Source organism: Hakea prostrata, chromosome 7 (assembly GCF_041222555.1).
Source record: "Hakea prostrata isolate BN-2017 chromosome 7, UWA_Hpros_2, whole genome shotgun sequence".
Lineage (NCBI taxonomy): Eukaryota > Viridiplantae > Streptophyta > Magnoliopsida > Proteales > Proteaceae > Hakea > Hakea prostrata.
Genome location: NC_142606.1, coordinates 37,979,414 through 38,001,090, shown reverse-complemented (window position 1 = coordinate 38,001,090; position 21,677 = coordinate 37,979,414). Strand labels below are relative to the sequence as shown.

The 21,677-nt window shown below is 38.3% G+C and overlaps 1 protein-coding gene across 5 annotated transcripts; it reads left to right on the top strand.

The window, feature by feature from the left end:
* Nucleotides 1-2,617: 2,617 nt before the first annotated feature.
* LOC149011046 (protein SEMI-ROLLED LEAF 2-like) lies at nt 2,618-21,542 on the top strand. 5 transcript variants are annotated; one of them, XM_089163887.1, is made up of 21 exons: nt 2,618-3,128; nt 3,229-3,368; nt 3,479-3,628; nt 4,450-4,524; nt 4,626-4,741; nt 8,548-8,662; nt 10,746-10,874; nt 10,995-11,042; nt 11,729-11,925; nt 12,066-12,262; nt 15,157-15,431; nt 15,542-15,691; nt 16,933-17,343; nt 17,468-17,617; nt 17,817-17,892; nt 18,020-18,138; nt 19,052-19,243; nt 19,344-19,421; nt 19,503-19,640; nt 20,368-20,565; nt 20,770-21,541. In XM_089163887.1, exons 3-21 carry the CDS (start codon nt 3,494-3,496, stop codon nt 20,890-20,892), a joined length of 2,922 nt encoding a protein of 973 aa, XP_089020013.1. In that variant the 5' UTR covers nt 2,618-3,128; nt 3,229-3,368; nt 3,479-3,493; the 3' UTR covers nt 20,893-21,541. The 5 variants fall into 5 exon arrangements, with proteins under 5 accessions (XP_089020013.1, XP_089020012.1, XP_089020011.1 ...); XM_089163886.1 differs by having other exon boundaries at nt 3,482-3,628; nt 19,344-19,640; nt 20,770-21,542; XM_089163885.1 differs by having other exon boundaries at nt 19,344-19,640; nt 20,770-21,542.
* Nucleotides 21,543-21,677: the final 135 nt, after the last annotated feature.

Here is a 21,677-nt window from a genome sequence, read left to right as displayed (position 1 = left end):
AAATAGCTTTCCTTTGCTTCCTCAACCTATCCAACTACCTGTCACTGGTAGTCTTTCCAAAGAAATATGTGTTGTGATCTACTTATTCACTAGGTGGGTTGTGAGATTTAGATGAAGGGGAAGGTAGGGTGGAACAATATTGTTGTATACCTTTCCACACGTGGGCATGCCCTCATTTATGACTATAGTGTGACCTTTGAGACACCTTTAGGTATATAAGCCTAATTTATATTTATTATAAGGTCGTTGCCTAGTTCTTGGTTAACTGACTCAGAGGTCTCCTTGCTTCCTTTCACCATCCAAAGTTGCATTTGTTCCCATGAACAGGGTGCAAATAATATTATCTTAGCTTAGGGGGTTTTCTATTATCCCAAACTTCAAAAAAGAAAATTAAGGTATGTGAGCACCAAAATGGACATGACCAAGGCATATAATAAATTGAATTTATTCTTTACTTGTTCAAACACTTGGGATTTTGATGATCTTTGGCCAACCCCCTTCACAGCATCAACTTCTCAATCCCATTCCATTAAATTTGACATCAACCACCTCTAGTGGAACTTTATAAGGATACCAGCTAATTCTCTTCTTCATCTTAGCAGTGAAGGTCCTATCTTGCTTCCTAGCAGTGGTTTATAAAGACTTGGGCCTCTTTAGTGTAGAAAATGGCTAGTAATGCCCCATAAACTCTTCATTCTCTTTGTAAATGATAGTCTTTCCTTCTGCAAGGCCACTAAAGTGGATATTCTGATTAAGACATCAACAAGCAAGAATAGAATACTCCATTAAATTCAATGGGATATAATTTCTTCCCTAACTTAGACTAGACTTTAAGCCTATGAAAAGCTTCCCCACAGAACATTGTTGTGATGGCCATCAATGTGAACATCATAGTTTTGAAAATTTCCTAAATAGATACAATCTTTTCTGAACATTTGCATGAAGGTAGAGCATGATGTTGCTTGGACCATGGATTCCATTGATATCATGTTAATAAATTGTTTATCTCATCTTTGCTAGAATGTTAAATGTTTTTTTTCGTCCTTTCAAATGCATTTGTTGGAGAAAGTTTTCCGGTTTTGTCACCGCTGGTGCTTTTTGTCTTAAGGTGGTCTTTTTTGAATTTGGATTGATATTCTTTAACAACATTTAATCATCAGAGTCAATCTTCCAAGGTCTATGGTCTTTTTTTTTTATTCAACTTAGTATCTCAATATGTTAATTGCTCTTCTAATCAATCTACATCCTTTCTAACAATGGTGACAATGTTAAAATATTACTCCTCGATATGAACAAAATATTGATTAAGTTTAATTACTTTGTCTTTCATGTGGTTCTTGCATATGAACCCACTTGACATCTTTTCCTTTTCTATGATTAAACTACAATACTCTACTTAATAAAATAAACTACAATACTGCAAACTTGCTTGGGTGGAGATCATAGATTCTCTCTAACCTTACTTTGACCATCATCATGTTCCATTCCTTACTTTAATGACAATCAATAAAGTCTTATGTTTTTTACTTTTTTATTATTTTTAAAAATAAAAGCTTTGGTCTACCATTATAGTGTTGATCGACTGATAAGACCAACACTTCTTAGTGAAGAATCTATAAATTTGACTACAAATACCTTTTTCTAATATATATAAAAATGCGTCCTCGTACCCCAATAAAAAGAACTCTGATGTAGGGGTGATTTTTCAGTCTCTAGTTATAGGATTTTAATTTGTGGTAGCAACTGTCGCTAGCTGCCAAAGGTGGGATTTTCGCCATGTAATCCGCTTTGGATTCAACGGTTAAGATTCAAAAGTGGTGGGTTTAAATGTAAATATAAAATTTTTATTTTACTAAACTTATTCTTAAGTTTTCAAATTTACAAATTATACCCTTGTGAATCAGGGAACTCATTCAGTCAAATACTCTTCTTCCTTGGGACTGACCTTGTCCTTCATCGGAGTTTTAGACCTAAATGGTTTCGAACGGCGATCGTTGTGTTGGTTTCCTTGAGGGCCGAAAATCACTTGGAGGCGTAAGATGCTAGAATTCGTGTTAATATCTGGTAGCATGGAGCTGGCTGATTAGGAAGACGAACTTGAGGTAATCAACGCCGATACAAAAATTGGGTTCGATCATCATCATCACCTCTGACTTCACCGTTGCTTTCATGCCCTCTGAACGAACTTGAGCTAATCTATGCCACAAGGGTGCAATCCATACTTCAACCCGTCTTCGAATCATTCTCCATCTATTGATGACGATAATCGAACCCAACACTGCTATTATTACCTCAAATGAGTTCACTGATTTAGAAGGGTATAATTTGTAAATTTAAAAATTTAAAAATAAATTTAATAAAATAAAAATTTTACATTTACATTTAAATCCACCACTTTTGAATCTGAACCGTTGAATCCAAAACGAATTACGTGGAAATCCCACCTTTGGCAGCTGGCGGCAGCCGCTGTTGCGAATTAAAATCCTTAGTTATCCATATGCTTTGCCGAGTTCAAACGTAAATTTCTTGGACCAAAATATCCCTGGTCCACCGAATGTGTTAAAAGATAGAGAAAGCCAGAGGGCCCAGAAGAGAACCTTTGAGATAAGAAGTTTTTTTATTTTCACAGAGTGGTTGTGGCAGTTGGAACTGTTAACTCCTTCCAATATATATGTATATATTTTTTATTTTTCAAAATAAAATTCTCCATTTCACTCGATCAATGATTTTCCGATGCCAATAACGGATGAACTCGAAAGAAAAATTTGGAACGCAGCCTGGTTTTCCACTTTGATTCAAGATTCTTCACTCCATTCACTCCATTCAATCCAATCAATCCAATCAATGATTCTCGAATGCCCCGTGATGGTGGTCACGAAGGAATAATTTAGAGTGGAACCTGGATTTCCTCTTTGATTCAAGATTCTTCTCCATTGATGTCTTTAGAAACTTGATTTTTTGGGTAAAGTTTTAGAAACTAGATTTACAGTTTGAACTGATTTATGCAATAGAAGCGGCGGCGATAGAGAGTTTCACAATTCAACATTAAAGAACAAGAAACGGTGGAGAAGAAGAAGTATGAATTAGCCGCTCACAGCCGCTTAAATCGAAATTCGGCAATTACCATGGTAGCTTTTCAATTCCAATTGAAAACAAGTCTGTTTTTTCTCATAGAAGTTGGCTTTTGATCTTCTCGAATTCTGACAGAGAGCAAGTTTGTTTTTTCAGTTGAAAATTGATTCCATTATCGATTTCTTTCTCTCTACCTTTTCCACTCTGTCTTCTCTGTGTGTACGCGCCTCCTTATGATCTCCTTATGATGGGATATTTTGCTCTCAGAAGCTGTTTCAGCAGGACCCAGGAGCAGCGTATGTTAAAACTTTTCTATTTGTGGGTCTTGTGCTTTTGCTACTTTTCTTAACTTTTAGGTTCTGGAGGATCCAAGAGTAGTTCTTTCCTCATCCAATTTTTCTTTCAGAAGTTTCTGCGGAAAATGGGTGTTTTCTCTCGAAGAATTCTTCCTGTTTGCGGGAACTTGTGTATTTGCTGCCCTGCCTTGAGATCAAGATCCCGGCAACCCATCAAACGGTACAAGAAGCTGCTTGCGGAGATCTTCCCAAAAACTCTAGTACGTACTTACCATATTTTTATTTGATATTTTCTGCACTGCTTGCTTACGAGTCAATATAATATCTTCTGGTTGTTTAACAATTGAGCGGCTTTTGGTCTTGTAATCTGAAATGTTGCTCAAGTTACTTGGTTGATACTCTTGCATTTGAAGGACCAAAATGGATGTTAAATCTACTTCTGGTTTGTGGGTTCAGGTACTGAACTATGTATCCGTCGAAGATTTTGCGATAATTATTTTATATTATTGCTGTTTAATAGGAGTTATGTTCATACTGCTGCCACTACAATTACAGTTACTGCCATTAATTCAACTTCTTTGTCAGAGTAAAATGATTTGTACTTGATAGAAAAATGGCTGGGAAACTAACTTTCATGTAATTTTGGCTGCTTTTTCATTCAACCACTGGGTGTAAATAGAGGAAACATGTTCGGAAAATTCAATAGGGGCTTGAGCCATTTAGTTGAATGGTTAAGTTGTTTATGCAAAGATGAGTTGCTCTCTTGTACTAGCTTCTGTAGCAATAGAATTTCTACCAGTCGTTTATGGCTGTTTTTGCATTTGCTTCTTTTGAAGGGAACACATTATAGGTAGTGGCTAAAAGAAGAAAGCTGGACTCAGATGATTCCCTAAATGAGGAACACAAGTAAAATATACCTGTACAGAAGAGTCTGGCTTTCGAGTTTGTAGAGTTATCATGTTGGCTATCTTGTGTTCTGCTTGGAAAGAGACACTTTTCTCACCAAGTAGTTTTACTTAGCACATAGTAGTCCTATTTATCTTTCTAAGATCCAGGAGAATAATGCTGCTTAGTTTTGCAGGAAGGTGCTCCAAATGAACGGAAAATTGTTAAATTATGTGAATATGCTGCCCTGAACCCCCTCCGTATTCCAAAGGTTTGGCCTTCTTTCAACATAATCTAAGCTGCTATGGTTGATTGAGTGTAATTAGCTTCTACTTACTTGAAATTATACTGGTCTCTTTGTATTTGTTGTAGATCGCCAAGTATCTTGAACAAAGGTGTTCAAAAGAATTACGGTCTGAGCACATCAAGTACATCAGTATTATCACTGATATCTATCATAATCTGCTTTGCAAGTGCAAGGGGCAGATGTAAGTATATTGTTTTTCTTTTTCACCTTCCTTAACTTTTACTATACTTTTAGTTGTTGAATAGGGTTATCTTGTAAGTAAATAAGTTTTTGTAAGTGTAAACTATAAGAAGAGGGTGTGTGTGTGTGTGGGGTGGGGGTGGGAATAGGTTACCTCTAGTGGATTAGGTTGAAAATTAATACAAATTTAAGAGAATTAAGTGAAATGAACAATAATTAAAACACAAGAAATATGTGATTTGTAGTGGTTTAACTCATCCAAATGTACATCCACTCTTCTATTGGTCTTAAGAGAGTACTCCTGTAGAGCTTCTCCTTCAATACAATGATGGATAAAGAAACAAACCCTTACAATCTTAGTTCACAGGGCAATAGTACCCTTTACAATCTTAGTTTACTGGGATAAAGTACCTTTGACAACCCTAATTCTACATAAGAATAAGGATTCAATCAAATACAAGGATAAGGAAAGAAATGCCTATCAAGAGGTGTGACGCTTTACTTCTTGAGTGAAAAGTGATGTAAGATGAACACGTAGTAATGAATGAATACACCACATGGGAGTGCTAGATCTCCCATTGATTTCTCTTCATATACCTCAGCCTTAGACAATTTCAAGGTTTGGACACCTAGGATGGTACTTAATTGGAGCTCAATTTGGTGAGAGGCTTAGACACAATGAAGGTTTGGAATTAAAGGATTTTTCACATGGTAGATTGACCACACTGGGCAAGCACTAGGTAAGGGTTAAGCATTCAATGTGAGGGTCTATTTATAGGAGAAAGTGTGTGAGTGGAACCGATCTAAAATGGTCACATTTGAGACCAAATGGAAAATGGCCATGCCATTTCATAAACTAGTCGTTGCAATTGAACCATTGTACTCAAACAGTTTAGCGTTTGATGATCCAGCATCACTTGAAAAAGCGGCTTGTTGTTTAGCAAACAATGTCGTTTTGTTTCAATTTTGGAATGTATATTATGAAGCCAATATACTAAATGTCCTGTCCGTTTGTGAAACAATGTCATTGTTTCAGGAAACGACTCACCAAATTAAGCAAATCCGGTTCCATTTGGTTCAATAAGGTTGTGTTATGGCTGGTTTGATTCTCATGACTCTAAACCATTTCTAAATGCACTTGAACCCTTTGACCATGTCCTAAGCCTATCCTTGGATTAATCTATGTGTTATTGATGAGTGAGTTTTTCGCGTTCCAGGTGCACTTGATTGGTCTTGGGGAGGGACTTTCCATCTTCAAGTTTGTTTGATCCTTGAGCTTGGTCTTCAAGACTTCTTTTGTGATCAAGTCCTCAAGCATTGGTATGATCAAGTCCTCGAGCATTTTGGTGTGATCAAGTTCTTAAGCCTCTAAGAGGCTTGAGATGAATGTTGTTCCCCCCCCCTCTCCCCACTCCACTTCCTCCTCCCCCTCCCCCTCAAGCTGGCTCTCTCCCCTCAACTTCCCTCTTCTCTTGTTCCTTTTCCAAAACCAATCATGAACTCTCCCTAATGTTCAAACATCCTCTAATGGTGCCACACCATTTTCTCTTTGTCCCAAAGTATCTCTAGCACCGGGCATTGCTAAATGGAGTTCTTGTCTGGTTGGGAAGTTCCTAAGCTCTTGTCTTGACTTCAAAATTGTGCAAGCCTATCCCTTTGCAAGCAATGCAAAGTGCAGGGAGCTCTCCACACTTACATATATTCATATTCAGCTTCCCTAATGAAGGAACTAAATAACGAGCCATTGATGGAGTCCTATGGATGGTAGGGAATAACCTGGTCTTCTTTTATCAATGGGATCTCGAAATGAATCTGGGAAAGCTTGACATGCAATCCATTCCTATCTGAATCTCCCTACCAGGTCTCGTGCTGCACTTTTGGTACTTCGATTGCCTTTAGCCAGATGGCTTCTTTCGTTAGTAAGCCTCTGCAAATGGATTCAAAAACTAGAATCATGATAGGTTGTTGTATGTGAGAATTAGTATGGAAGCCTTTGCCGCCTCACTTTTGCCTCCCTCTGTTCTTATTTAGGAAAAAGAAGGTCGGAGCTTCAACCAAGAATTCCTTTTTGAAAACCTTCCTCCCCATTGTCGTTACTATTAAGTCTTTTATCCACCCCGCTTTTGCTTGCTCTAGTAAAGCCTGGCAACTAACCCTTCCTCCCTAGTCCCTTGGCCCCTGATGCCACTACAAACCAGCCCTCCCATAAAATCCTTTACTCCCTCCCAGTACCTCCCTGAACCACTCCCTTCACTACTGTAGACCCACTCGGAATCTCCCACCTATTTGTCACCCCTTCCCTTTCGGAGAGTCCAGTAGGGGAAGCCACTGACACCGTTAATGCCATCAGAGTCATTCTCCATTGCTAGAAAGAATTCAAGACCACTCTACCACTGTTTATGGTTAGCTGCTACCCCCTGACATTGCTCCATAGGGCCTCATATCTTTAGCTGACTCCCTACCTATCCCTAAAAACAACCCTCTCCCGTACTGTACACCATGTTGGACTGCAACACTTTACTGGAAAGTGCTGAGGTCAATTAGATTCCAGATTGCACCTCCCCTGCTGGTAGATTCCCCCGATACAAGTGTTTTTCCCTCTTTGTAGGTTGTGACACCACTGAGTCACCTGCCTTTACCCTCCTTGAGGAAGACCATATTGCTATTAATTCTCTCCTAGGATCTATTGCAATTTCCATTTACAACTCTCCCTCTGAAGAACTCAGTTCTACCTTGTGAGACAGCGATGTGTCTTTCACCGAAGCACTAGTTATAGCTGCTCCATTGGCCTCTGTACCCTTGTCATCCACCTCAAAGAAGAATATCATGTTGCCCTTGTCGCCCCTGCAATTCTCACCCCAACGAAGGTTCCGCACAAGATTCTTGTTGCTCCCCCCTCCCCCCTTTTTCTCTCTCTCAAACACCCTATCTAACTTCTCGGACTTCTCCCCTCTTGCCTACTCTCAATAGCGCCCATTCTCTCCCCCTGGCCCACTCCTCCAACCCCTCCCTCCGTTGACGTTTATCCTTTCCAACCATGCCCATTGAGCCTAACCCACAACCCCCTCCCCCTCCCAACCCACGCATATTCATTTACAAAACGTGTGTTGAGTAGGTTTGGTTTCAGTACACTTCTGTTCGATTCATAAACAGTTTCTTGTTCTATTTCGAGTTTATATAGTTTAATAGACCATATCTCATAAAGAATACATGAGATGGATTTATAATATATATATTGGTATACATTACTTAAAATCACTATACATGGTTTGGTTAGGGAATAAGTAATTTAGTACTTTACGGTTTGGCTTTTGCCTTAGATACTTAATCTATATTGAATTGTATTTGGTTTGGTTTTCTTTTGTTTTAAATAGTCAGTTTTGGTTCCAAATTAACTCCCTTGAATTATCTAATAAGAAGAGCTAGGCATCATTGTGAACACTGGAATATCTCATTTTCATGGAAACCGAGGTTGTCAAAATCGTTAGCATACTTCTGAGCAAGGGTGGACAGATATACATACTTTGTCCGTATGGCACTTTGGTAGGATCCAATTGTTTGCAGTGGCAGTGTCTTTATTTTTGGCATTTTGGTAATATGTAAATTCATGGCCTCCTTATGGGGTCCATTTAATTGCATTTCCTGTATTCATGTATAGCTTGACATCTTTGCTTTTTTGGCCCCTGTCTGTTATTCTATCAGAAAAAGAAGAAAAGTAAATGTGGGATGTATCCATTCTTTTGTTGTTAGTTGATTGTCTTTGGCATTTTTTGAATACAATCCAAATGAGTGTGTGTTGTTTTATAGGGCATACTTTTCTCTCAGCCTACTGAATGTGGTAGTTGAACTTTTGGATTGCATAAAGCAAGAAGCTGTTCAGATTCTTGGATGCAAAACCTTGACCAGATTCATTCATAGTCAGGTGACTGTAGATATTATTGACTTATTTATTCTGATTAGGCACTTGGAAATCTTTCATCAGTTTCTGCACATTGGAAAAATTGTAAAGTTATTTTAAGTCTTCATGTAAATGTCTCAACCACTAGGGATTAGCTCATCTAGCAAGGACACACCTCATAATTAAAGAGGTCAAGAGAGAGAGAGAGAGAGGGGAAAAAAGATGTAGGCTTTTGATGTGTCCTACTAACAAGGTTCGAAATTTCGGTTCATCTTGCCATCTTGCCCTTTAGCGAAATGACTGAAACTTGGCCGAAATCTCGGAATTTTTTTTTGTTTGTTTTTTAAAAATTTTGACTCAATGTTGCGGTGGGGGGTTTTTGTGTTTTTATTGGGTTGGTTTTCAATGCCTAGCTTAATTTGAGGCCAATAACACTATGAAAGTGTTAGTTTTGCCTAAATCCTAACCCAAAATGGTGTTCTTGATTAGCACATGCCCAATTATATGCGGGCAAAACTTGAAATCTGGAAGAGGCATTTTCACAAATGTAAATATGGATATTATGCAAGACAACACTAAGATTTACATTAAAATGCAACAAAAAAATTCAACAAGTAGAATTCAATATACAAGTATGTGTTGGGTTGGATCCATCCCTTGGTTTATGGAGTACTCTGAACATTGGACTTAAGCAGACCATGACATGGTACGGATAAAGTTATCCATATAGTCCATCACTGCCCTTTTATAGGTAGCATCATCAACATTAAGTAGGTATCCTTCCCTAGGGAATGTGTCTTACGACCATGGATTATGTCCCAGTCACGGAATTGGCGTAACTAGATGTATTGGTCCCTGATGGATATCCAAAGATGGAGTCCACAAATGATGCACATGATCCATCACCATACCCATATGCAAACGTGCTACTGAAATCATAGCCAATTCCACCATATCCTCCACCAATTCCATATCCATAGCCATAAGCCCCATATGTACAATCCCTTGGAATTTTCCAAATTTCATCAAAATTTTCGAGATTTCAGCGAAATTGTTGAAATTTCGGTGAGATTTTTCTAGATATTGTATTTTTTTTTCATTTCACGGGCCATTTCATTTTGGTACTTACCGAGATGGCAAAATTTCAGTGAGATTTCGTGAAATTTCATACTATGGCTAGTGGCTACTAACAGTTTTTGTTGAGAAAATAGGAAAAAAAATTTCTGGTTGGGGAAGCATCCATCAGTGAAAAAGAGAAGAAGCTTATTTTACAATTTTAAGTTGGTAGACCATGTTATGGTAATCTGTTTGATTTGTAGGCGTTGAGGTTTTTCTAAGCAAAGAGGGAAGTTAAAGAGATTATGGTGGAAAAATAGTTTTCTTGGTGTGAAGGGAAAGTGAACAATTGATCAGATTTTGGGGGGGGGGGGGGAGACAACATAATATAAAAAGATAAAGAGATAATAAAGTAAATATTGAACAATTAACAGCATAATAGGTATTGTACACTTTAGACATTGATGTTCATTTTTTTTTCATCCTCAATGCTTTTTTTTTTTTTATATTTTTTTAAATGGATACAGTCTAAAAATTAATTTCATAATTGCAAAAATCTGAAAGGTTATCAGGCTTATCTTCCGTTGTGATGAGCCAGCAACATAGTTGGGATCAATAATGAGATTTTTTACCTTGGCACAAACGACCTAAATCAGAAAGAAGCCAGGAGTTCTTGATTTGAATTCTGAATAAGGGCATTTGTTTGTGCATCTGACTAGACTTGAGATGCTTAGATTGTGCATTTGTGCCAACAAATTGGGAAGTGCTTGAACATCAACTTATGGATTTGATTTTTTGCCAAAGTATTTAGTTTCTGAATGTTTCTTATTTTACATGTGCCATTTGATTTTATTCACTGTTACTTCAAAAAAATTATATCTTTTGATATTTATCCCAATCTTCTGAGTGTTGATTCAGGCTTTCATGTCTACTTTTTATGATAAATGAACAGTGACAGGCTTCTGTTATGATTTTATTTTCCTTTTGATTGTTATGGTTACTTCTTCTACATGCTTTGTGCTGGTTCAGTTTGTAACTTGTGTATGAACAGACTGATGGAACTTATGCCCACAACATTGAGAAATTGGTTCATAAAGTATGTTTGCTGGCTCGTGAGTCTGGGAAAGAATGTACAAAGTGCTGTTTGAGGGCATCAAGCTTGCAATGCCTTTCGGCTATGGTAGTTAGAGAGACCTTTTGTTCACCCTCGATATTTTTCTTGTTAGTGGTGTCATGGTTAACTTTTGCAATTCACTTCAGTTTAGTTGTCTATTGAATCTATTGAGTTCATATGTTTCAGGTATGGTTCATGGCAGAATTCACACATGTTCTTGATAATTTTGATGAGGTGAGTGGGTTCGAACCCATAACTCTTCTGGCAAGTGTATCCAGTGATTGATGACTCACTATGGCATAAAATTATAAAAAGAATGTGGAAACCAAGTTAGAATTAGAAGAAACTTTGAAAATGTTTAGACTAATGGTTAGGGGCATTGTAGATTCTTTCAGCTATGAGAAAGTAGTTTCCTCTGAAATAACTGATTGGTGGAGCTGAAATCCTGTTTTTAGATTTGGGAACTCAGTACTCCATATTTTTGCCATATTCTTTTACATGTTTAGTGGTATGTATAATGCAGATGCATTGTGGTGTGGGTGTGTCGATTCAGTTATATTAGATCAGTAAATTTGACATGTAACTATTTGATGCTATTTGTCTGACAACAAATGTGTGTTTTGATTCAGTATTATTAGATCAGCGCATTTGACATTATCTAGTGTGAATGTGTCTGACAAGTGACAACAAATGTATACATTTTAGTTACATGCAATCAGCAGTTGTAAGACTGTACTAAGTCATGATTGTAGAATGTGTCCCTGTGTATTCATGCAATTCATACAATCTGCCATGTATCTCTACTCGCAAATATTCCAATTTAAGCTAGTGTTTGCACATCTCCAAGGTGCTTGTCTTATAAGTTCTTTGGGCTTCTCAATCATGGATTTCTTTTATTTAATTAAATATCTTTCTTGCAGATTGTTTATGCCACACTAGATAACTATGAACCACATATAGATCTCACGTATGACAATCAAACAGGGGAGCCTCATCACAATTGGGTTGGCAAAGTCGTTAAATGTGAAGCAAGGAATGGTGCACATGCTCATAGTGATCTCATCCCAAGCTACATCAGGCTGAGGCAAGAAAAGAAAGAATATGCTACATTGACTAGGTAATTATCAGCAAAGATGGGGATCCAGTATCTTACTGTTTTGTGATATTTGAGAGATGAGAACATTTTCTTTCATTTCTCCAAGAGAAGTACATTATTTGGTGGACTTTGGTTAAAATATTGGTTTACTTGCACCACAGAGAAGAGATTGAAAATCCAAAAATATGGGCTCAAATTTGTGTCCAGAAGATGGCTGAATTGGCCAAGGAGAATACAACAATGCATTGGGTTTTGGGTCCAATGTTCAGTTACTTTGATAAAGGGAAACACTGGATTCCTCAGCATGGATTGGCTATGGTTATTCTGTCAGATATGTGCTATTTTGCGGACACTATAGGTATTTTGGTGCCTTTCTTCTCCCTGCAGATTTGTTTTTTGGGTTGTGGTGTCATAATTTTTCCTGTTTGGTAATGTACAAGAATAAAAAAATGATTTATCATGGGCCTCTGATACGAAATTCTTCATGATTTGTTTTTTCAATAAAAGTTGGTTTCATGTCTTTGTTCTCTCTCTCTCTCTCATTCCTTTTTGATAGTGAAAAAGAATTCAGTGGAAGCTATGCAAATCTTCATTCTTCTATTTAATTGCTATGGATTTTTTGTCCATCTCAACAGTTTTTTACCGCACATGTTCACATAAACAAAAGCCACATTGTATCTTCATTTGTGTCAGAAGCTCAGGTGAGATGGCTGTGACACATCAAAACCATACTGTCTCTTTCAACATAAGTTGGTGGTTGACTATTTTTTAAGTGACAAACAGTCAGGGTTTTCATCTCTGACAGGAATGTCGCTGGTAATACCCTCCCTTACAATGAGCTCATCCAGCATAGACAGAAATCCCATTCTCTGCCTCCTCTATCACGAAGATCAAAATCCACAAAGCTTTTGATTTTCTAAGGTGGGATTTCATTTTTCTGAAAGGGCTTGCTTAAGATGGCCTTTCCTTCAGTTTTTGTCAATTGGATCTATCAGTGCTTTTCTTCGTCATTCTTCTTGGTGTTTGGTAATGGTTGTCCAGCCAGTTTCTTCACCTCTTCTGTTGTCATCTTTCAGAGTTGTCCTCTCTATCCATTCATTTTCTCCTTGTTCCTTGCATGCCTTTCCAAAAGTGTCCAGTATTGTATGAATCACCAACTTTTGTCTCCCATACCTAAGTTTTAGACTTTTAAGCTGTCACATTCATTTTCACCTTGTCCCTTGAATGCCCTTCCAAAAGTCTCCAGTCTTGTATGGATCAATAACTTTTGTCTCCCATCCCTAATTGTCAGACTTTTAAGTTATGTCACATTGATTTTGCTGATATTGTAATCTTCTCCAAAGCAAATAATTTTTCAATTGAGACAATTATATTGAGGTTGAACTATGTTTAGAGGTTGCCGGGCCTTTTGGTCAATCACTTCAAATCTCTTGTTGCTAAGTGCCTCTATATGCAAAGCCAAGCTAATTGAGAAGACTGAATTCTCCTTAGGATGTCTTCTAGTCAAGTACTAGGGGTTGCTGTTGGACTCTTGGCAGCTTAACATCTGAACATTGTACTCTTCTATGCTAAAGAGGCTCCAACTTTGGAAGGGCAAGCTTCTCTTGTATGCTGGTCACCTGGAATTGATCAGATCTCTTCTTCAGTCATGTTAAGCCTATGAGTGGTATTTCTAGGTTTTCTCTTTCTACTGTTGAGGGGAGAGAATCCCTCATATGTGCCGTACTTTGGAAAGGATTGAAATCTTCCAAATTCCTGCATCCTGTTGTCTGGGCATGTCTTCCTAATGAAGTGGGAGATCTTTGCTTGAGAAGAATCTAAGTGGTTGATTCAACTGTTATTTCAAACTGATCTGTAAGCTCATGGATGAGAAGAAAAGTATTTGGGTTGATTGGTCCTCTTTCGTCTTCTTTGCAGTGATTCTATCTGGATTGCTCCTCCTATTACTGATGTTTCTAGGTTTTGGTGCAAGGTTCTGAAGCTTAGGCTTATCACCACTTGGACCATTTCCTGCCGAATTGATGATAGTACCTCTACCTTCCTCTAGTGTGATTATCAGCATCCTGTCAGTCCTCCATAGTTGGTGTTTGAACCATTTGCAGTTTGGGATTTAGTCGGCCATCCATGGTGGTGGACATTATTAGCCATTGTGATTGGGTCCCATTGCATTCTTCCTCTCCTCAGTTATCCCCTGTCTGGAATGTCAAGCTTTCCATTTTCAATAGGCTCCATCCTCTTTCGGCCTTCTTAGCTCCAAAGCATATTAGGATTGCATCAGATTTCATGGCCTTTTGTCCCCTTTGCACAAGTTTGTTTAAAAGTCCCATGCCCTCTATCATAACTTTACTGTTCAGTGGGCTGTCTCCAACTGCCTCCAAATACAGTCCTTTGTCCTTCATCAATATGTTCCAGTCTCCTCTTCCGGCTGTTTGTTGGAATGCTCTACTAGATGTTGACCCCCTCTTGTTTCTATCCCTTGACCCTCCTTGCTCTTCATTTTGGTAAGGATCACTGCAAAATGATAGCAGAGGACTCAGAGGATTCTTTCTTTTGATTGGGAATTGATCTAGGTGGATGTGTCTTTTGCTGTTAAGTTGATCTATGATGTGGTGGGCAAGCTTACCTTTGGTCCTGCACTTAACCATATCTGGATGAAGCGCCTTGCAGAAAATGGTCTTCAAGCTCCCGATATTTCCAGAAATTCGAGATCATCACTTTTGATGTCAAAAGCAAGCCATCTTGGGGCTTCTCTTGGTGTGTTCATTCCCCAAGAAACAAGCTTATTGTTGTGTTGTGGAGCCTTCCCCTCTCCTTATTGCAGGTCTCTGTCTCCTCTCCCCAAGGGTTGGGTTTTTGCTTTCGTTTTGCAAGCTTTGTAACGTTGTCTCATGCTCCTATTTATAGGGGCCTTATGTATCTCTTTCTTTTTTTGGTAATGAATTTTCTTTTGCCAAAAGTATAGGTGGTCCAAGTATATAATATCTGCCAACTGTTCATATAGTGGGGTTAAGAACTTTATTTTTTTGGGGCTGCTTGAACATTTCATCTAGTGCTTTTAATATTTGAGGAGTTGAATTGAATTTTTTTGAATTTATTTGTACAACCTTGTCTATAATTCTCTATGTTTTGTCTTACATATCATGTATGTATTTCTCTAGATCCGGTCCTTTCCCCTCCTGAAACAGTCCTCATTATGAAATATTTTGTAAATTTTTACTCCTTTTCGGCTGCATTACCATTGTCTACTGACAGGAAATGAGGAGTTGATTCTGGCTGCGGTCATCCGACATCTGGATCACAAAAATGTTGCACATGATCTGAAAATCAAATCTGACATCATTCAGATCGCTACTGCTTTGGTTCGACAACTCAGAACACGGACTATAGTCTCCGAAATTGGGATTGTCAGTGATCTATGCAGGCATTTGAGAAAGTCTATCCAGGCAACTGTTGAGTCAGTAGGACAGCAAGAGTTAAACACTTCACTTCAAATTTCCATTGAAGGCTGCTTATTAGAAATTGCTAGAGTGAGTGCTATGCATGTCCATTGAATTTTTTTTTGGTTGGTCTTCCTAATTTTCTGGCCTTGGGGTTTTTGTTATGCCAGTGTTCTAATGTATGAGTTGGTTTCTGCTAGACTGGGGATGCTCAGCCACTGCATGATTTGATGGTGATAACACTAGAGAAGCTTCCACGTGTGGGAGTTGTTGCTAGGGCAACAATTGGGTCATTGTTTATTCTGGCTCATGTAATTTCTTTTGCATCCATGGACTCATATCCAAAGCGGGTAAATTTCTTCAATCCCCTTTTGCTTTTCTTCTTTATTTTGTGTTCTCCATTTCTGCTGCCTCAATATGATTTTCCTCATCTTTGTATTTGATGACATTATTTCTAAAACTGAACTGGGGGTTACCATATTGTCTGATGGTTTGCTTTTCTCCTTGAATAGGCCAGAAGGTCTAGTATCTAGTATAAGAGTTCTGGCACATGAACAATATTTTCTAACTAAGTTATCACTTGGATCTAATAAAATTTTGACAAACGAAGTTAGTCACAGTATGTATGACTGATAATTCTAATGCTATATAACTCACCCATTTCTGGGAAGTCCTGGAACTATATGGTATAAAAGAATTTGTGTAGAAGGTTCTATCTGAAAACATTGACAGCATTCATTCAACACAATGTTTTCATTGTTGGTCTTAAATCTGGGTGGTTTTGCGTTCAGGTTTGCCAATATAAACTACTATTGCAACAACAGCAACAGCACCTCAGCCTTATTCCAACTAAATGGGTTCGCTATATGGATCCTTACAAAGGAATAAGATCAATTATTTGCTCGTAGTGACTATAATAGATATTGCAATGGTAATAATTAGGATGGTAAGTGTCATGACAGATCCATTTACTGTTTCTAATGGTCTGGGTGAAATGTCGAGCTTGAAAGTCAGTTGATAGTCAACCATTTTGCAAGTACTTCTCGACTTCTGGCCTGTTATGCATGTCTCAAATTCTGGTACGTGGTTTGAAGAATGATCTGCTTCAATAAATTTTGGTTGCAATTTGCAAATGCGATGAACTTTTTTCTGTGATCAGAGATGGGCTCCAGGCTTGGGCTGATAGGAGGTGCAGCACCAGCCTAAGGGTCGACCTGTTTGGAGCATTATTTAGACAGTCTTCTTGTAAAGCACAATAGAGGTTGAGTTTTACTTAGGGTTTTTGGTGAGAGGTTGCAGCACCTTTTTGCATGTTCTAGAGAGATCTCCATTGTAACTTCCATTACATAGTGAAAGAATCTTCAGCTTTGCCCCTGGATGTAGCAAATTGTGCTAGAGTGTGAACCACGTCAAGTCTTGGGGTCGCTTTAATCTGTTTTTTTGTTTGTGTTATTCATTTGGTGTCTGTTCTAACATGGACTAGTACAGATTCTCTTGGTTTGGCAGTGGAAAGTCCAACTCTTGTCTATTTTTAAGGTTACAGCATTTCTCTAGTTCTCTTCTAACCACTTATATTCTTTTGTTTCTGTAGGTCTTCCCAGAAGCACTTCTCTGCCCACTTTTGAAAACAATGATGCATCCAGATATTGAAGTTCGAGTTGGAGCTCACCAGATATTTGCTGTTATCCTAGTTCCATCATCTAGCAATACCAAACATGACTTAGCATCTATACGATCTGCCAATCTGTATGAAACAAGAAAGTGGCAGTACAAAACTGCATTACCCTTTGCTTCCGCTGCTGCTCTACTTGAGAAGCTTCAGAAGGAGAGCAGTGTTATGGTAGAAAAGCATGAAAATGACAACCAAAATGTCATCAAGGATACAGAGTCTGGTGAAGAAGAATGGAAACAGTGCTGGGCCTGCAAAAACTCCACCAATTTTTACATGATGAGCAGCTCTACTATTGAAAGGTCAACTGAGCCAGTTCGCTTACCAGAGATAGTAAGTGCATTGGTTGCTATGGAGTCCTGATAAGTCCATTAAGTTATGTGGTATGTAGACCACTTCTTTTCCTTGCATGTCAAGCAATAACCATTATCTTTCTTTCCACTTCTCTAATATGCAGGAACAAAAAATTGTTGAACTAAGTGAGGACCAAACAGCCCAGTTGCTCTCTGGTTTCTGGATACAAGCCAATCTTACCGATAATTTGCCTTCAAATTTTGAGGCCATAGCTCATTCTTTCAGCTTAACTCTTATTGCTTCATGCTTAAAGGTGAGAGCTCAGTAGAGTAGAAGGCCAAAATTTGTCATCAAGTATTCAATATTTTTTTAATCCATTTGAGTCGGCACTGTGTATAATGAAATTGACTACATTAAATTCTAAAATATCCTTAGTACCTACAACAATACTTTTTCCTCCTGTTAGGTTTCTTACATGATTTTTTCTTTATTTATAATTTGTGGTGTTGCAGAGCACCAACCACAACCTTGTCCGCTTCTTTCAGCTTCCAATTTCCCTGCAAAATATATCTCTGGGTCCTTCTGATGGTATTGTCATTCAAGATCCCATAACTTGAAAAAAAAAAAAAAAAAAAAAAAAAAGAAGAAAGAAAAAAAACCTCTTGGGGTTGAACGAGTTGAGTTTACTTGTTCTTTCTATGATCTTAATTGACAGGAATGCTATCTTCATGCCAAAGGTCACTTTTTACAGTAGCTACAGGAATGTTGATGTTTGCAGCAAAAATATATGTTCCTGATCTGAATGATTTGCTCAAGTCTGTGGTTTGTAATCATGTAAGTTTTCTTGAACTGGTTTGCTTCCTGTGAATATAAGGGAGCGTGATGGAACTCAGTCCTTATCCACCTTAAGTTTTTCCCACATCAAGAAGAGAAGGATATTATTATTAAAAGCAAGTGATTTGCATTAAAAAGCATAAAAGAGACGGTGGAGAGCATGTTGGGTCCCAGGAAATCCTTAATGAGAATGGGGAAAAAAATAAAAAAATAAAGCGCCAAGTACTAAGGACCATTATATATGGTTGTTTATGGAAAACCCCGTGAGATTTCATGAGAAAATATATTTAAACTATATAGCATTCAAGACCAACTCCTTGGTGTGAGCCTTCCCATGCATATGTTTAGGCTTCCCTTCCCTTCTAAGGCTACTCAACACAGTCTTTATTCATATTGATTAGCTGTAGTGATATGTTTCAGGGCTTTGATAATGTCCATAACTGACATTTAAAATTCTCATAGTTCCATCCTATGAATGTCCTTTTCAGTTGAAATTATTCGTCATTAGAACTGAGTGGAGCACAATATCTAGTCATGGTTCGTAGGTGTCAGTCTGTTTTACTTTTGAGTTGGTTCTTGTGTAATGCACCTGGATGCATTAGTTTGTCCAGGTTCACACTGTGAACATGTTGCAAATGCTGATTTGCTAGGATTTTTATCATCCATATTTATATTGACCTTGGTTATAATAAACAAAGAGGGCCATGGACGTGGTGTGACGCAAGCAATTATTCTTTTACTTTTGTCTCTATTTCATCATGGTATTAGAGTAAATATCGATACAAAGATCCAAACCCTAGTATTGCAACACAATCCTACCATTCGTTTCTTTAATTTCTACTACACTATTGTGCACAGTTTGATTGTTTTATTTTCAATCCAATGCTGAGTTATGATTGTCCTACAAAACCAGGTTGACCCTTTTTTGAGCATTAGTGATGACCTTCAACTGCATGTAAAGCCTCAGGCAGATGTTAAGGAGTATGGATCTGCTGCTGATAATCTAGCTGGTAGTTCTTCACTCTCAAAAGTAAGAGAGACTGTTCATGAATCTGGGAAGGTTATACTGGACGTCTTGGTTGGAAGCCTTTCTAAGGACTTTGAGGTATATCATTCCTTTTGCCGGACCAGACTCTGCAAAACCTTTTTACATGTATGCGTTTTGAGGTTACATACTTTTTTTTTGGTTTGTTTGTCTTATAAAGCTGGATGCTGAAGATGTAGCAAGGCAACTGTCAGCAGCATTTACACCTGATGAAGCCATCGTTTTGGGTCCACAATCTGTACTTGACTGGAGCCAACTTCTCTTTAGAATTTTTTGTATTAGCATTATGGTCTTGATGGGGATTGTCTTAATGTCACAGGATTTCCAAGCAAACTCTCCGGTCGAGGATGACGTGATAAGTGACTCTTCTCTCACTGATACCCCCAGTTTCATTCCAAAAGTGCCTACATCGCCATGCTTATCCCATGTTACCAGTGTTGAACCTCTGCTAGAATCAGTTATTACCTCTATTCCCTAGCATGTATATAGATGCTTGCATAAGTAATCCTTTATTAGATGATGCTTTAAATTAGTTTATGGTGCTCTGACTTTCCAGGCCATCTGGTTCCAGTTGTACTGGATGGTCTGGAACTTGGCTCCCTAGTATAGCACCTGTAATTCCATCTCTGATCATACAGCTTTGGAGGGAAGTGGGGGGGGGGGGGGGGGGGGGCACGCCAGGAGTGGTTAATAAGTATAGCAGAGATAAATAAGCTCTGTCCTTGTCTTCTATGATTTCTTTGACTTATAGATATGCACGAGTGAATACAAATTACTAAAGAAATTGCTTCACCACATCTGAACCTAGCTGGATAGTCTTACTGGCTGCCTTGAGTCATGACAGGTCACCCACCTGTCAACCTGGTGGGTTGAACCACCCTGTTGGCTCTGGAATTAGCTGTCTTTTCTCAAGCAGACATGATACTGAACCAATGATATGCTGTCCACCTAGGCCTCTTTTTAGTGGCATTCTTGGTCTAGGTTGAGGTGTTGGATGACCATGAGTGGTCCATACTTTATGGTTTTATGCATTGGCATGCACATGTGGCAAGAACGAATATCATGTCATGCTTGCTTGCAATTTTCTTAAACTCTAGGACAAGGCTTTCACACACCAACTGTCTGGAACTGTTAGTTTGCGCATTGTTGTCTTTGTATTACTGACCTTTCTTTTGTGGGATTAGGCGTCTGGCCAAGTGGCTGGCACGTCTGTCTCAATTTTGCCTCTCCCGTACAGAACAGTGGCTAGTCAATGTGAGGCCCTGGGGACAGGTTCCAGGATGAAGTTGTCCAGTTGGTTGGCCAATGAAATGCATGACTCAAGACCAGTTGATCAGCTGTCATCGACCATGGCTGCAAATGACACTACTGCCATACAGAAGGTGGGTTCTTCTCTACTCTTCAGTGTCTGCTGAACCACCATTCAAGACAAGCTGGTTCTAGTGAATAGATGTGCAGTTATTAACCAACACTGAAATTCCTATACAAATTTTGTGTTGATCTTTCGGGTAATTTTAGATATGGATGGTTTCATTTCTGATATAACCTATGACTTCATATAACTTGATAATATCTATTTCACGCAGGTAAGCAATGATTTTGGTCAAGTTCCAAGGGTATTGCCTACTGAATCTTCGGCAGTTCTGAGATTACCTCCTGCCAGCCCATTTGACAACTTCTTAAAAGCAGCTGGATTTCAAGGAAACTAGCTACCACGCCCTGTCACAAATCTTTTTGCATTTACATGCAAAAGGTGTAGATTTTCTGGTCACCACACCACCTACATTATCATATCGTTACAGGATGTCACCAGAGAAGAAAACAGCGGTTTCCGGGATATCCTTCCAATAGTTTCCTTACCTTTCAATCGCCTGTCTGCTTGAATCTGATCCCGTCCCGGATGCATCTCTTTTAGTTGCACCAAGTGTGTGGATAACAGATTCCTGCCTACAACTTCCTGTACTCTTTCTTCACTCATAGCTTTGAAATATGGTAGAATACCATCAACAAGAGTAAAAAATCTCAGAGATGCCAAATGGCAGGGGCTGAAAAGGTGTGGATCATATGTCAGTTTTCAACGCAGATGGAGCTTGTCAAGTGTCCAAGAAAAGAATGTAGTGAAATTTGTTTAAAATTTTCAACATTATCATTAATGCATCTTATTCTTTCTTTTTATTTTTACATGATAAATCTCTCCATGGAGCATTCCTTCTCCACAGTTCTTTAGAAATTCTACAGAAAAATTCCACTTGATTGATGGAGAAGTAAATTTTTAGTAACTCTATTTCAATGCTAAACTGGTAAGGTTCCATCTCTTACTCTGTATCTCATTTCAATGTACCACTTGTTTTCTCAATCATTCAAGTTGTTCAAAATTTTGACTTCTCATTTGATTTTGAGTCACATTTTCTTAAGATGATAATGTAATTAAGGTATCATGGGAAAGATAGTTGGTTAGGGAGGCTTGAATTAAGATTTTAGGCTTGAAGTCAAC

Excerpts from the sequence above, each read along its gene's own strand:
- LOC149011046 (XM_089163886.1), top strand. The coding sequence starts at position 3,494 with ATGGGTGTTTTCTCTCGAAGAATTCTTCCTGTTTGCGGGAACTTGTGT. Across the intron at positions 15,432-15,541 it reads GCTTATTAGAAATTGCTAGA|ACTGGGGATGCTCAGCCACT; the intron begins GTGAGTGCTATG and ends GGTTTCTGCTAG. Across the intron at positions 15,692-16,932 it reads TGGACTCATATCCAAAGCGG|GTCTTCCCAGAAGCACTTCT; the intron begins GTAAATTTCTTC and ends TTGTTTCTGTAG.